We start from the raw sequence: 14,730 nt of genomic DNA on the forward strand, positions 1-14,730 counted from the left end.
GAATCTTTTAATGAAAATATTCTTGTCAAAGCAATAAATAGCAAGTAATTTAGCAATTTTAAGTTAAAAATGTCTTCTCACTCACCATCAGATTCTGGCATTTGGTGATCTTTCTTTTCTGTGATTTAAACCATCTTTCCTGGGGCAGCCCCGGTGGCTCAGTGGTTTAGTGTCGCATTCAGCCCAGGGTGTGATCCTGGAGACCCGGGATCGAGTCCCACATCGGGCTCCCTGCATGGAGCCTGCTTCTCCCTCTGCCTGTGTCTCTGCTCTCTCTCTCTCTCTCTCTCTCTCTCTCTCTCTCTGTGTGTCTCTCATGAATAAATAAATAAAATCTTTTAAAAATAAATAAATAAATAAAAATAAACCGTCTTTCCAAACCTCCCTTCTCTCCATCTGTGTTTCATCATATCAAACATCAATTTCTTTTTTTTTTTATTTTTTATTTATTTATGATAGGCACACAGTGAGAGACAGAGAGGCAGAGACACAGGCAGAGGGAGAAACAGGCTCCATGCACCGGGAGCCCGACGTGGGATCCGATCCCGGGTCTCCAGGATCGCACCCTGGGCCAAAGGCAGGCGCCAAACCGCTGCGCCACCCAGGGATCCCCAAACATCAATTTCTTAACTGTATCTTTGTCTTCTCAGCCTTGTCTCAGTTTCCTCTTTGCACTCTTACCTTCATACTCACACCCTTTGCTCCCAAGTAGATTTTCTTACTTTGTAAATTTCTTTCTTGCCCAGTGACCTGCTCCCTGCCTTCAGGCAGCCTTCTGAGCCCAAAACTCCCTCCCAGTGATCACTTAACTCTTTCTTCTTCCCTCCCATCTTCTTGCACTGATGCCTGAGTGAAGATCATCCAAATCCACTGTAGACTCCCCACTAATTCCAATCAATTCTATATTTGTATTGAGATTTACTTTCCCATTGCATTGCTTCTTTCCACATCTATGTTTATACGACGCCTGCTATTTTAAAAATGCCAGACCCTCTGGGGAAAAAAAAAAGCTACCACCTTGTTCTCCATGCTGACTTATCAGACAATCAGTATCAAATCTGGGGTATCTGTGGGCAGAGCCCATTAATGTATGTATTGACATTGAGTCACAGTAATATTGACAACAACAATAATAAGGCTACAAAAAAAAAAAAAAATTACCGAGACCAAACACATCCATCTTTCCTCTTCCTGTGATTCTCCATGAAAGAAGTATAGGTGGAAACATAGGGTATTCAGAGGAACAGCTGAAACTTGGTTCCTGGTATAACATTTAGTATGAGTGACTCTAAGTGAGAGAGCACCAAGGAAAGGAATTTTTTCTTTCAAAAGAGAGCGAATGTTCAGAGTAGCACAGAATTTGACATGCATACAGTGCATTACAGTGTACCAGTTTATGTAATTGAAAGGAGGTAAAGGTGAGGCTTGCAGATTGTTCTTTGCTGTTTTTAAGTGAATATGCTTTCCCAAAGGAGTGTTTTCATAATGCCATTAGTTTAAAAACAATTTTAAATTCTTTTAAAAAAGTTTGCAAATTTGATAATTTTTTAAGATTAGCAACTGGGAAAACATTGAATATGTCTCTAATGGAAAAAAGGGCCTGTAAGGGGCTCCTGGCTGCCTCAGTTGGAGGAACATGTGACTCTTGACATGAGTTGGAGCCTCACATTGGGTTGTAGAGATTACTTAAATAAATAATATTTTTTTTAATTTTTTATTTATTTATGATAGTCACACACAGAGAGAGAGGCAGAGACATAGGCAGAGGGAGAAGCAGGCTCCATACACTGGGAGCCCGACGTGGGATTCGATCCCGGGTCTACCAGGATCGCGCCCTGGGCCAAAGGCAGGCACCAAACCGCTGCGCCACCCAGGGATCCCAATAAATAATATTTTTAAAAGGCCAACAAAATTATATCTATAATTTTCTTTTTTAATTATGAAGAAAAACTAGAAGGGAACTTTCACAAGAAATTAAAATAATAAATGTATTTGGGTTCTATAACTATAGATAATTTTTCTCTTTTGGTCTTCTTTCATTTCCCTTATTGTTATTTACGCAATTAATAAAATTCAGTGATGGGAGATAAAGCTTGAGATTTATAATTTACGGTGACTCTTAAGACTTCTCTTAGGTCTGGCAAAGCCTATGCCCTTTCTATTCCCAATACTTGATCTTAACCTCTCAGCAAGCCTGAGAAGGTGGGAATGAAATGGAGATCAGTGGGTCTCCTCCCTTGGCACCTGAAATCAGTGTATAGTTAAGACTGCAGAATGTACTTTCAGAGCCATGATGTTCCAGGACTGTGGTATTTGTAAATGCCTCAAAAAACTATCCCTTCCTGACAATGTGGACTTTACTGTCAGGTGGGCCTGAGTTTAAATTCCAGTCTTGTTAGAACTTGGGCATTGGGCAGCCTGGGTGGCTCAGCAGTTTAGTGCCACCTTTGGCCCGGGGCGTGATCCTGGAGACCCAGTCCTGCATAGGGCTCCCTGCATGAAGCCTGCTTCTCCTTCTGCCTGTGTCTCTGCTTCTCTCTCTCTATGTGGGTCTCTCATGAATAAATAAATAAATAAATAAATAAATAAATAAATAAATAAATCTTTAAAAAAAAAAGGACTTGGGCATAATACTTAACTTCTTTAGGCTTTTGTTTATCTACATATAAAATGGGAAGATAATGAAATCTATCTCATAGAGTTGTAACAAGGATTGATAGGGTAAATCTAAACAAGAATTTTTAGTGAATGTATAATAAATGTACCTATTTTTATCCTGCTTGGCTCTCCTGACATCTACTTTGAAGCTTTGTTTGGCATATTTTCTGGGTATCCGTATTTAATCAATCAGTTAATTAATTAATTAGTTTATTTGGCATCCATAGATGAGGTAAGACTTTTCAGCCAGTTTCCGTTTGCTGTGGTAATGAGAAATCTGACTGAGGATCCTCTGCTCCTTCTCCAGAAGGTACCCTGTCTTTTTCCATTTCTGCTTATTGAAGTAACCTTCTTTTACTTCACAGATATATGTCATTGACAGTGCAGACAGAAAAAGATTTGAAGAGACGGGTCAGGTAAATAATTCTTCTGTTGAGATATTTTCCAAATAACTAGGTATTCATTAATCTACCTTGTAAACGTATGAGAGCGAGGGAGGTATTTTTTGTTTAACCTTTGCAGTTTAAACAACGCAGTCATTCTGGCAAGCAAGCAAAAATACCAGTTACCAAAAAAAAGTTGCGTGAAAGGAAATTAGTTGAAAGTCCCTTAAACTATTTTTTAATGATAGCCTTTTAGTTTTAGTCAAATTAAATAAATACAATAGAAATAAATGGAACTTACCCCCATGCCCAAAAGCTCTTCAGGGTTATTCCCAGGCCACTTAGAAATGAACCCAGAGGAACAATTCACTTGTCATTTCTACGTACATTTTTCAATACCAGCTTAATTGATCCAAGGGTACCTCTGACAAATTTGTGAAGGGATGGGAAGAAATATGTAAGCCAAGACTAAGCTCCTCTTGTTTCCAATCAAGAGGTAGATATACTTTGAACCCAAATGTGCCTTAAAATGCAAAGTACATGTCAACATGATTACATGGTGAGATTTGTGTACACAATTTTAAATAGAGAAGCAGTGGGCATAGACCATTTTACCCAGATGGAGTATACTGATAAGAAGCAAAGAGTAGAATGACCTCTTTAGGAAAGTGTGCAGAGTCCTTGGCCTATATCCTAAACTATCACAGGTGGCCTTCCAAAAGTAGCATTCCCCGTGTTTATGTTCCTTTTTCCTAAAAATTAGTTTGGGAACTCTTTTCCATACCTTGATGATTTCTATATCATCACTCATGTGAATCAATGCTAAACATGACCTTAGAGGTAAAAAAGTTATAAAATGATCTGTCTCTTGAACTATCCAATTCCCTTTGACAGCCCAAGTGTCCTAAGTAGCTAAAATGAGAGTTTAATAGGGAAGAGGTAGGTCCTTTCAGGTAAATACACACCATCTCCTATGCTTATTGCAGACAGAATCAACATACAATTAAGACCCCAACCAATAACCAAAATATCAGACATACTGCCAGGTGGACTAAGATAATTATTCTAGGATGTGAGTTTGATGAAGTGCAGTGCACATGCATTCTTGCTTTGAAAGTAAGATTAATGAAGCAGAATTATAAACTCTAAAGTCATTGTCATTTCTAGTTTAAAAATGTGTGTGTGCATTGAAAGTCATTTGTAGATAGCAATCCTAAATTTTAAATATCTATCTACAACTTGTTTTCTCCTTTGACCAGTGTTTCTCAATGATCTCTGAATCCATAGCAGAGCCACCTGTGGAAATGCAGATTCTTAGGTCCTATCTCAGACTTTCCAAAGTCAGCATCTCTGGGATGGGCCCAGGAATCTGCCGGGAAATTCTTCCATAGGCTCAAGTTTGAGAACCATTGCCCTTGGAAGTTGTTAGTTGATTAACTTAACACTTCTGTTTTTTGTTTTTTGTTTTTCTAATTAAAAGTACATGGTTAAATATCATAGATTTCATCCTTCCCTTCCCATCCATTCCCAAAATGATCCAGGAACTAGCTGAATTACTGGAGGAAGAAAAACTAAGTTGTGTGCCAGTGCTCATCTTTGCTAACAAGCAGGATTTGCTCACGGCAGCCCCTGCCTCTGAAATTGCAGAAGGACTGAACCTGCACACCATCCGCGACCGTGTCTGGCAGATCCAGTCCTGCTCAGCTCTCACAGGAGAGGGCGTTCAGGTGAGATTACCAGAAGGCTCGGTTACCTGGCAACATGGTGCCCAACCAACGTAGTCTGTCTTATTGGTTGAACTGAGCTAGATAGAAAGAAGATATAAAACAAATAGCCTTTGATTGGCAGATGAACCACTCCAGGATGTGAAGGGCATGGAGGAGTTCGGTTCTTTTTTACTTAGCAACCAATCTGATAATCATTAACTGTTGCAGGAAAGCCATAGATAAACCACCCCACTTGAGGGACAAACTACCCCATTGGGTAGGAGGTCAGAACAGAAGATCTTCGAAGATGCTTTCTAACTAGGATTCTTTGATCATTGGGTTGGGGGTTTTGTGTTGTGTCTAATATTATGGATGCTAAATGCTTGTGCTCCCAAGGTAACAGCCATCAACAATCATGCATACCAGTTACCCTAGAAGGGTTTTGATTTTTCTCTTGGCTAACTCCACTGCCCTCAGGGCTGGTGTCTCTCCTGCTACTTCAGGTTGGTTTCCCACAGGGAGGCTTCTGCTGACAGCCCCACACTTTATACTGAGGAACTACAAACTGGAAGAGCAGTCTCCCCCTCATTTGATATGAATTTAGGGCAGAAAATGGTTGTATCCCAGATACCTGAGAGCCTACATCTTCAAAGAATGATAAATAGTTTCAGCTCTGATGCTTCCCACCAAGCAGCCTCAAACCCATTGACACTCAGGGCTGCTTCTTTATTCCAGAGCCCCAGAATGCCGCACAGACTTCATTTTAAACATCTGGTGTACCTGCCAGGGAAGTGACAGTGCTGTGAGAACCAGACAGTACTGTTCAAAGATGCTGGGGGGGTTTAACAACATCTGAAGAAATGGTATCTTCCCTCATTGCCATATGGCGTGTGTCATAACTGCATGGCCAGTTTGCTTTTCTCTCAATTTGGTCCGTTGTTTTTTATAAAAATTTTTTTTTAATTTTATTTATTTATGATAGTCACATAGAGAGAGAGAGAGAGAGAGGCAGAGACACAGGCAGAGGGAGAAGCAGGCTCCATGCACCAGGAGCCTGATGTGGGATTCGATCCCGGGTCTCCAGGATCGCGCCCTGGGCCAAAGGCAGGCGCCAAACCGCTGCGCCACCCAGGGATCCCTCAATTTGGTCTGTTGTGATTGGATTCTCAATTTTTGTCCTGCAGCCTCTTTCTATTTCCCTTCTAATGCTCTTCTTCCCTCTCCCCTAAGACATTTGACATTGATTGGTCTTAAAACTGTCTGACTGTTTTTATCTCAATCAAATAGTCGCTTCCAAGAATTATCTCAGTTGTTCCATCTGTTTGCTGCTTTGGCTTTTTTCTTGTTACACAAACAGCCGGAGCCCGCTTCTATGCTTGGCCTCTAGATCGGAGGGCAGACCAGTCTGCACAGGAGGAGCACCTCCTCCAGACTCCTCAATCCACGAAGCTGTGTGTGTGTGTGTGTGTGTGTGTGTGTGTGTGTTGGGGCTTTCAAGTAGCCAGAGTGGCTGGCCCTCGGCTGCATCCCCAGAACAGATGCTGTAACTCTGGGGGGGGGGGCGTGTCTCTGTGAGATTTAGGTTTGGGAGGGGGCCAGTGTTGAGTCTTAGGTATTTCCTTCAGTCCCAGACTCTGGTTAGGAAAGTAATATAGTCTCATGTACAAGTATATAAAACTAAAACCTGAAAAGTTCTTTCCTCCCCTCTAATCCCACTTGACAAAGGAACTAATCACACTAGTAGTTTTTTCTTCTCAAGTCTCTTCTATAAATTGCAATTACATATGTGATTATAGGTCTATCAGGTTTCAAATTAAGTGCATTTTTTCAGTTTAATTTATAAGCTGATCCAACAAGTATACTGGTGGTATGTTTTTGATAGGTTTTTGATGTTTTTGATAGGTAAACTCTGATCATTTTATTTAGCTTCTCACTGAAAAAAAAAAGAAACCCAAGTTTTGCCTAAGGCGGTTCCCTGGTTTGTGCATAAAATGGTATTCACGAGGCCTGGGGTTATTTTGGTGAGGAGGAGGCCCGGGAAAAGATAATAGCTTTCTTGTGTTTGTACAAACTACCTCAGGAAGAGGATTCTGCCTTTCTAACTGGTTTAGAACACAAATACAGAAAATAGAGAACAGGGGTGCCTGGTTGCCTCAGTTGGTAGCACGTGCGACTCTTGATCTTGGGGTTGTGAGTTCAAGCCCCATATAGGTATAGATAACTTAAAAATAAAAAGGGAAAGTAGAGAGTGTCTTGAGTTGCAGACTCCAAAGGTGGTACTAGAGAAAAATGTATGTTGTGGTCATATCCCTGAGAAAATGGGAATTGACAGCTCCGTAATCTTCCCTGGGCCAGAGTATTGAAAGGAAGAAAAAGCAAAGCTGGAATTAACAGTGAGGCTCTTGTTTCTTCAATCAGCCTTGAGGATGGATGTCAAAGGAGGGCTAGAGTTATCTAGAATCAGTATTTAGAGTATTGGCATTCAAGTCAAGGGTGCTTCTTCAGAGGAGCCTGGAGGTTGGGAGAGAGCACTCCTTGTCTGTCCAGCCCCCACTCTCCTCCTGCAGTCAGGCAGAGATTAGGAGGGTAGAGAGCTCTGTGTTCCTGGCTATGTCAACCATCATAGGAATGGAGTTCCCTTTAAGTAACAGGATCTTTATGCCAAAAAAGAGGCAGGAAGCTATCAGACCCATGGTGGGGATAGGCAAGGGTGGTCTTTAAAATCAACCAGTTTGAATCAACTGAGATAAGTCATGTGTGGTTTGATTTTGTTCAGAAAGTGCTTCTCAGACCAGGGACCTTCAGCAAGCAGGTTCGCAGGAAATGATATCAAGAGAGATACAACAAAGAACTGTGAACAAGAAAAATAATGATTTTATATGGAGGAGAAATAGTTTGAAGGTCACTTAATTAGTTTAGTAGATAGTACCATGGTGTATAGAATTGGGTAGTTAAGACTGGGATTTCAAGGTTAATGAGATTAGATTATGGTTAATAGAATGATATAAATTTAGAGAATTTAACCATTATTTGAAATGAGTTATTTAATAAAAATGTTAATTAAGAAGGGAATCTGCTGTCTATTGTCCTCTAATGGTAACCTTTGGGGAGGGAGGAAGGTCGGGGAGTTTTCTGTGGAAACACTTTTCATTGTGAGGCACCGATTGACCGACTGTGTCCCTCCCTCAGGTAATGCCTCCTACCTCAGCTCTTGCCCACTCAGCCAGTTTCTTGGGTTTCACTTTAAAAAGAGTCACTTACATGGAATTCTTTTCTTGCATTGCTTAGGTCAAGTGCAGGCCTTTAATAATTCTTATTAATTAAGGCTTTGAGTATTCCTCAAAATCAAAGACGTCACTAGAAAAATGTCCATAAGATCACTTTCAGGCATGGATACTGTGTCATGAAGACTAAAATGCCCTTAATTCCTATTTCATCCTTCCACTCTTCCCTCCCACCCTTCCACCTACTACTCCCTGAAAGCTAGTCAGCCATGGGCAAACCTACCAAAATGATCAGACATTAAATGGATCAAGTAACATCTGGCACTGCAGCTCTAATGACCCTGAAAGAAGATGTACAAAGGTTTTTTTTTAAAGACCTGGGATTTCTGATACAGTTTCAGGTATTCAAAGACAGTGTCCCTATTTGCATTGTGTCTGAGCATAGGGGTTTAATCTAAACACATTTGTGAGACGGGTCTCACACCTGTAAGTAACAGCCTCCAGTGGGTGAGCAGATCCACTAGATAGTGAGCTAAACCCTCCCGATGGATAAGGCAAATAGATTGCTTCTGCTTAGCTGAGTAGCTTAAACACATGATTTGAGACTATGAAAGTGAATGATTCCTGGGATGTATTTGAGATTCTTGCTCTACCTGATATTCTTTTTTTTTTTTTTTTAAGATTTTATTTATTTATTCATGAGAGACACACAGAGAGAGAGAAGCACAGACACAGGCAGAGGGAGAAGCAGGCTCCATGTAGGGAGCCTGGTGTGGGACTCGATCTCAGGTCTCCAGGATCAGACCCTGAGCTGAAGGCAGCACTAATCCGCTGAGTCACCCGGGCTGCCCATCTACCTGATATTCAGAAGGCAAATAAATATGTGCGATCTTTACAAGGACAGGCAGCGCATATGTTGTTCAACATCCCTGAGCCGGCTATGGAAATGGACTTTTGAGGGCTTCGGGAGAGTTGAGAACAGGTCTCTCTTTGCCTGATTGATGGCAATGGGGAGGCCCGGCCATCATGTGATTTAGGAAGGTTTTCATGGGAAACCTTCAAGAGCAGAGCCTAGGTAAATGGCACTAGAAGCTGAAAGAGAACATCAATCTTGGAAGCTGTCCTGCTGAGAGGCCCACAGTCCAGAGGGTGGTCGGAAGAGGCCCAAGTATATCAAGGGGCTGAATGCAGAGAAAAGGGAATCTGAACTATATCTGGGATGGGAAACCTGCATGTCCCGCCCCCCAGCCAGATGGCCTCACAGACTTGGGAGCAGCCTCCCTGCATGCCCTCGGGGCTAGGCCCTATCCCAGTGCACAGCATCTAGCTCCAGGACTCCTTTCTTCCCCCTGGGTGTCTAGAAAATGGTTAACAGAGGATCTGGCTTAGAGAAATCAATCCCTCTTCCACCTACAAACCTGAATTGGAACCCTGAACCACAGCTCTCCTCTGCTCTTATAGTTTTATGTGGTTGAAGATATCCCCTCTCTAAAATGCTGTATGTGTTTAATTAAAATTATACTGGATTAGAATTTCCTTTCAAAGCAGAGATCAGCAGTTTCAGCCTGGCCTCCAGCCTCAGTCATAACAGAGGCCTGCCTCCACTAGGAGCTCTGAGCTAGCAGATTTCCCTGCGGATTACTCTCCACGCCCTCCACCTTCTGCTCACCTTTTTTCCCACATCTCTTCCACATTCTGTCTTCCTTCTCCAAACAAGAGTCATGATCCAGCTCACAATCCTCTCGCCTACATGGAAAGGACCACAAACCATCTGAGCCCTGCCTGATGTGAGCTTTGCACACCACCACTAAACATTCACTAGCTAAGTTTCTCGTTTTTGTTTCTTTTTTTCCTTGATTGAGTGGACTTATCCCTTAATAAGCCAACAGAATTTCAGTATTTTAAAAAATGACATTCACCACTTCTTTCTAAGGCCTGACATCAGTTATTTTTGACTCCAAGTGTACATGGAACTGCTTATCTACAAGTCAGACCTCAGGTTTATTTTTAAATTTTCAAGCCTCTCTATAGACCAAGAAAGCAAACTCGAGACATGTGATTTTGCTACCTCTCTGGTGCAGTACCCTTTGTCACCAGAAAAAATATTGATAGCAATACTTTATGTGTGCTGCCTTCAACTACACCTTGACTCCTTGAGCCCAGGGGCACAATGGGATAGGCTGCACTGCTCAGCAAGGGTGCAAGCTCCTCCCTTCTTAATGTGATCGGGTAGTCCTCCTGGCATTAAAAACCAGGCCCACGCAACCACGGCTACTACTGCTTCCTTCCAACCATCAGGCAGTGGTGGATACATGGTAGAGAGAGCAAGATCAAAGGAGCATGGCAGTCAGAAGCCACTCTTCCCCTAGAAAGGAGCAGCATACCTCCAGGCTTGGAGTGCAGGGGCCTGGGACTCCTGCGTTTCCACCCACATGATTAGGGGCAGCCTTGTGTCTCCCAGTGTTTATCGGAGGCAATCATATCATGACATAGTAAAATGTAAAAATGTTTTTCCTTTCCATGACGCTAAACCAAGCTCAGTATTTGAGGTCCGAGGACTCTCTTTAGTCTTAATGAATTGAAGCTAATCAATTCAGATTGGGTTTCAGCAAGGTTGGTCAGGGGAGGCACAGAGGAGGGACTACCCATGACTTCGTCATCCCGTGACGAAGATCAGATGTGCAGAAATTTGGTCAAACCAGTTTTTAACAATAAAGGTTCAACCATTAAACAGACCTATGAGTTCACTTCCTTCTCTGGAGGCAAAGCAGTAACCTACTTCACGTAGACAATCACCTTTTCTCAGTCATCTGTTTAAAAAAAAAAAAAAAAAAAAGGCCTGGCCAAAGTAAGACAAGGGCAGTGCGGTGCACGGACAGGAGCCTGAGGAGCAGAAGGCCCCTCCTCTTGTTCTCCCTGAGTGTGGAGTCGCCACTGCAGGCAGTGGTCCAGCAGATAGTTAATACGCTGGGGTCGTGCAGCCGGGTAAACATATGCAGTCTTCCACATGCAGCGTTGAGAGTTAAGTGACCAAAACCAGCTTTGGATATCTGGTGAGCTGCCTCAAAGCCACGCGGGGTGCTTGGCTGGGGGCACATCCAGTGTGGTGGCCCTGCAGCCGCTGGGAGTCCTCAGGAACATGGACCCGGGTCTCCCCCCTTTCCCAGCTTCAGGGTGAGGCCTGCCTTCTCTCTGAGCTTGAGGCATTCACTGAGAGGTGCCACTGACTAAAGAGCATGGGTGCTGGAGTTCTTGCCTGGGTTCACGGCCTGCCCCTGCCTCACACAATTCTGTGTCCCCATTTCCTTATTCTGACTGGAAATTCTAACAGAACCTACTTCACAGCGTGGTTATGAGGATTCATTTAAAAGATACCAGTTTAGCGTCTGCTGTAGGCCGGATACCAGGATACCATGCTAGGCTCTGTAACCACCTCCTCAGGCCAGTCCAACACGGACCCTCCTCTCAGGGATCCCAGACAACACTACTGAGTTCCCTTTCCAGGGGCAGCTTGGCACAGCTTGTCCCTACTTGATCGAAGGGGCATCATCCCCACTGACTGTGGCCTCCCCGACACCTCTTACCTCCAGCTCAGGTTCTCCCCTGGATAGTAACAAGAAAGGCACAGCTCCTCAGCCTCCAGACACTGCAGACCAGGGCAGCCCCCAGACACCCTCCCCCCCCCCCGCCCGGCCAGGGCAGCCACAAGCCTTTGTCCCATTTAAATCTCCCCACGCTTCCCACCCTCCAGGTTCCCACACTCCAGGCTACAGGCGGCAGCTGTGGAGGGCCCAAGACCCCCCCCCTTCCCCCCTCCCCCTGCAGGTCAGCTGGTGGCTACTGACCTCTGAGCGCCCTCTGTCGGCAAGGCTGGCTGGAAGGGGCCTGCCACCCCTGGCCCTCATGGACATCTGGAAGACACTGCCTCTCAGCAGGACTCCCCGGGTTAAATCCCCTCTACCTCCATAACAGATACCAGGAAGAATCTGCCCCTCACCCTCCACATTCTGCTTTGGGTTCCTGCAGCTGAGTAAATATTTTTCCTATCTCTTTTGACCACATTCATGTTCAGTTACATACAATAAAAGAACACCCCCCCCCATAATCAGCCATAAAACAAGAGGAAAAAGTACCATTTGTGTAGTGTGGGAACACAGTTCTTGATTTCTCTGAGAGGATGATTTGATAAAATCGGCAAGTCTCTTTAGAGGAGAAAATATTGAGGTGCACACACCGTTGATAGTGTTTGTACGGGTTCCTGAAAGTGGAAAGTGCTACAGAAGTGCTGAGCTATTCAGCTTCGAAGGCAAGGAGAAGATGGTTATCGTGCTCATCCCTCTTTTATTTGTAAAATCTTTTTGTCTCCTGGCAGGTGAGCATTTTTTTTCCTGGAAACCAATTAGCTACTCAAATTAAACATGCTTCTTTAAATTAATCCTTTTCATAAAACGGTCTTAAAATTGGCCTCAGCTTTTCACAGTAAGTAGCTGACCCAGTTGTAACTGGAGACACATTTGGAGTCCATCTTCTCCCACCTCGGCGCTCCCCCATCCTTGCCCACACTGCTGCTGCCAGGTGCTGTCCACCTTTGGGCTTTGGGCCGTGGCCAGCCACATCTTGGCAAACACCCTAAAGTCTGCCCTGGGACAGCCAACGGATTATCTGGTTCTCCTGCCCAAGTGCCCTGATGGCAACTGGCAGAGTTTTAATCACTGTAAATTCAGGTTATGGTCAGATTAGCCAGGAGATAGGATGCCTGCTGGTTGTTTTGCAGTGATGTATTGTTTATGGGATTAATGCTCCAAACGGCCAAGGGTGTCAGCTGATATTTATTACTTTAAGCTGTCTCAGCTGTTCAGGTTCAACTACTAGCTCCATGGTCACAGGAAATGCGGGGCTCTGCATGTCATGTATGCCCTGAGATGTGCAAATGTGACTGGGACCTCAGCGAGTATGTGTTACAGATGCAGAGCAAAGGGATTCGTTGCAGGAGCCTTCTTTGATTTTGTTCTGGGCTTCTGAGGGAGCTCTGCACACCCCTGAAGGTCGGAGAGAGACTCTGGGGGAACGGGGGAGCATTCAGGGATGGCTCCAGAGGGGGCTGAAAAGGAGGTCATCTCTGGCAGACCTGGCATCCAAAAGAAATCATGCTGCCTGCCAGGTGGCTGTAGACATTGTGTGGTTTTTACCGCTGCCCCTCTCCAGCCTAAGAGAGGACACTTTCAAGGTCACTGTGCCTTTAAGGGAACCTTCTTCCCGAGTCCCTCAGCTTGGTGGTGCTTAAAGCTGCAAGAATCAGACCAGCCCTTTGGAACCTCTGTGTAGAGCTGCACTAAGAGAAATAAATGCACATTGCCCCAGTGTGTGTCTAGTAACACACACTGCAGTTGGTTTGTTTTTCCAAAAAAATTTAATTTAACCCAAGTGTACACTGTCACACTGTAAACACACTGGGGTACCAGAAGGGTGGCTTATTGAATTTAATGCCCTGGCAAAGGTCAGCTTTTAGAAAAAGCCAAAAATGGCTGGAATCTCTGATAGCTCTTCAATCAGGCCTTGGATCCAGGCAGATGTGTTTATTTTTTCAGAGGGAGTTCCTGAGGATCCATCTCAAGTTCAGACACTGGGCACTCCCCTCCCATCTCCCTCCTGTGCTCTCCTCCCCAGGAGGCCACTGTCCCTAGTCACCCAAGTGGGCCCCTGGGGGTGGGGGAGGGAGGACCCAGGACACCCCCACTTCCCCCACTCCCTGCTGGGGCTTGAGTGTGTGGTGCCCTTCTTAAAACTAATATGCCTTTCTCTGCCCATTTCCCTTAAAGGACGGCATAAACTGGGTCTGCAAAAATGTCAGTGCAAAGAAGAAATAAAATCTAGACGAACGGAGAGACGCAGGAGCTGCGGGAGCTGAATTCTGTCCTGAAAAACACTAATTTGCTGCTTTCTGACCAAATGTTTTTCCATCTGTGTACAGCTACAGCTGTTTGAAGAGAGGGAACAACACAGTTTAAAAAGAATCCCCATTCCAGCAGTAGATTTAACTGATCTCTGAGGTTCAGTATCATTTTTCAAATAAAGGAATTATATTATTTCCTCTGCATAATTGAAATAGTATTAAATGTCTCAAAGCACATGATTAGAAAATGAGATCTTTTAAATGAGCAAGAGATTACATTGCAGTTTAGACAATTCCAGTGGGCTTTTCTTTCAAAAAAAAAAAAAAAAAGGAAAGAAAGAAAGAAAGGAAAAGAGGAAGAAGCAGCTTATGCTGCATGCATTTATTTCCTGACCTGTCCCTTACATCCCCCTCCTCCCCCTCCCATGGTTCTGAAACCACAGACTGTGTTTGCTGGTGCTGGGCAGTGATTTTTACCATCACCAACCAAGCTAGGGTGGGAAGCGGCTGGTGGGGGGAGGGGAGGGATAGCAGATGATTAAACCATCTTGTCATGCAGGTAGGAGACTGTGTATGTAATCCTCACCCTTTGGAGAGAGAGGGGGAAAAAACCTTTCTTGCAAACAAGTCACCACAGAAACATACCTCATCCCCACCCCCCCAACTCCCATGGCCAGCCACACAGGGAAGCAAATTCTTATGACTTCTGACTGTAATGACATCTGGAATGTAAGGAGAGGTGGGAGGTTTAATTCCAGAAAAATTACAAGGTCCTTAAAAAGCCCTCACATGGAGGGCTCAGGCTAGCGTAAACAGGCTTTCTCCAGTTCAGTGAAGCAGTGAGCCTCAGACTCTGAGATTAGCCG

At 44.1% G+C, this 14,730-nt stretch overlaps 1 protein-coding gene across 1 annotated transcript in view; it reads left to right on the top strand.

The window, feature by feature from the left end:
- Nucleotides 1-14,071, top strand: part of ARL3 (ARF like GTPase 3) — a 36,311-nt gene extending 22,240 nt beyond the window's left edge. Inside the window, exons 4-6 of the mRNA XM_072805511.1 lie at nucleotides 3,024-3,074; nucleotides 4,583-4,768; nucleotides 13,791-14,071. Of these exons, the coding sequence (XP_072661612.1) occupies nucleotides 3,024-3,074; nucleotides 4,583-4,768; nucleotides 13,791-13,838 (285 nt within the window). The 3' untranslated portion in view covers nucleotides 13,839-14,071. The remainder of the gene's footprint in view (nucleotides 1-3,023; nucleotides 3,075-4,582; nucleotides 4,769-13,790) is intronic.
- Nucleotides 14,072-14,730: the final 659 nt, after the last annotated feature.

Source organism: Canis lupus, chromosome 29 (genome assembly GCF_048164855.1).
Source record: "Canis lupus baileyi chromosome 29, mCanLup2.hap1, whole genome shotgun sequence".
Taxonomy (NCBI): Eukaryota; Metazoa; Chordata; class Mammalia; order Carnivora; family Canidae; genus Canis; species Canis lupus.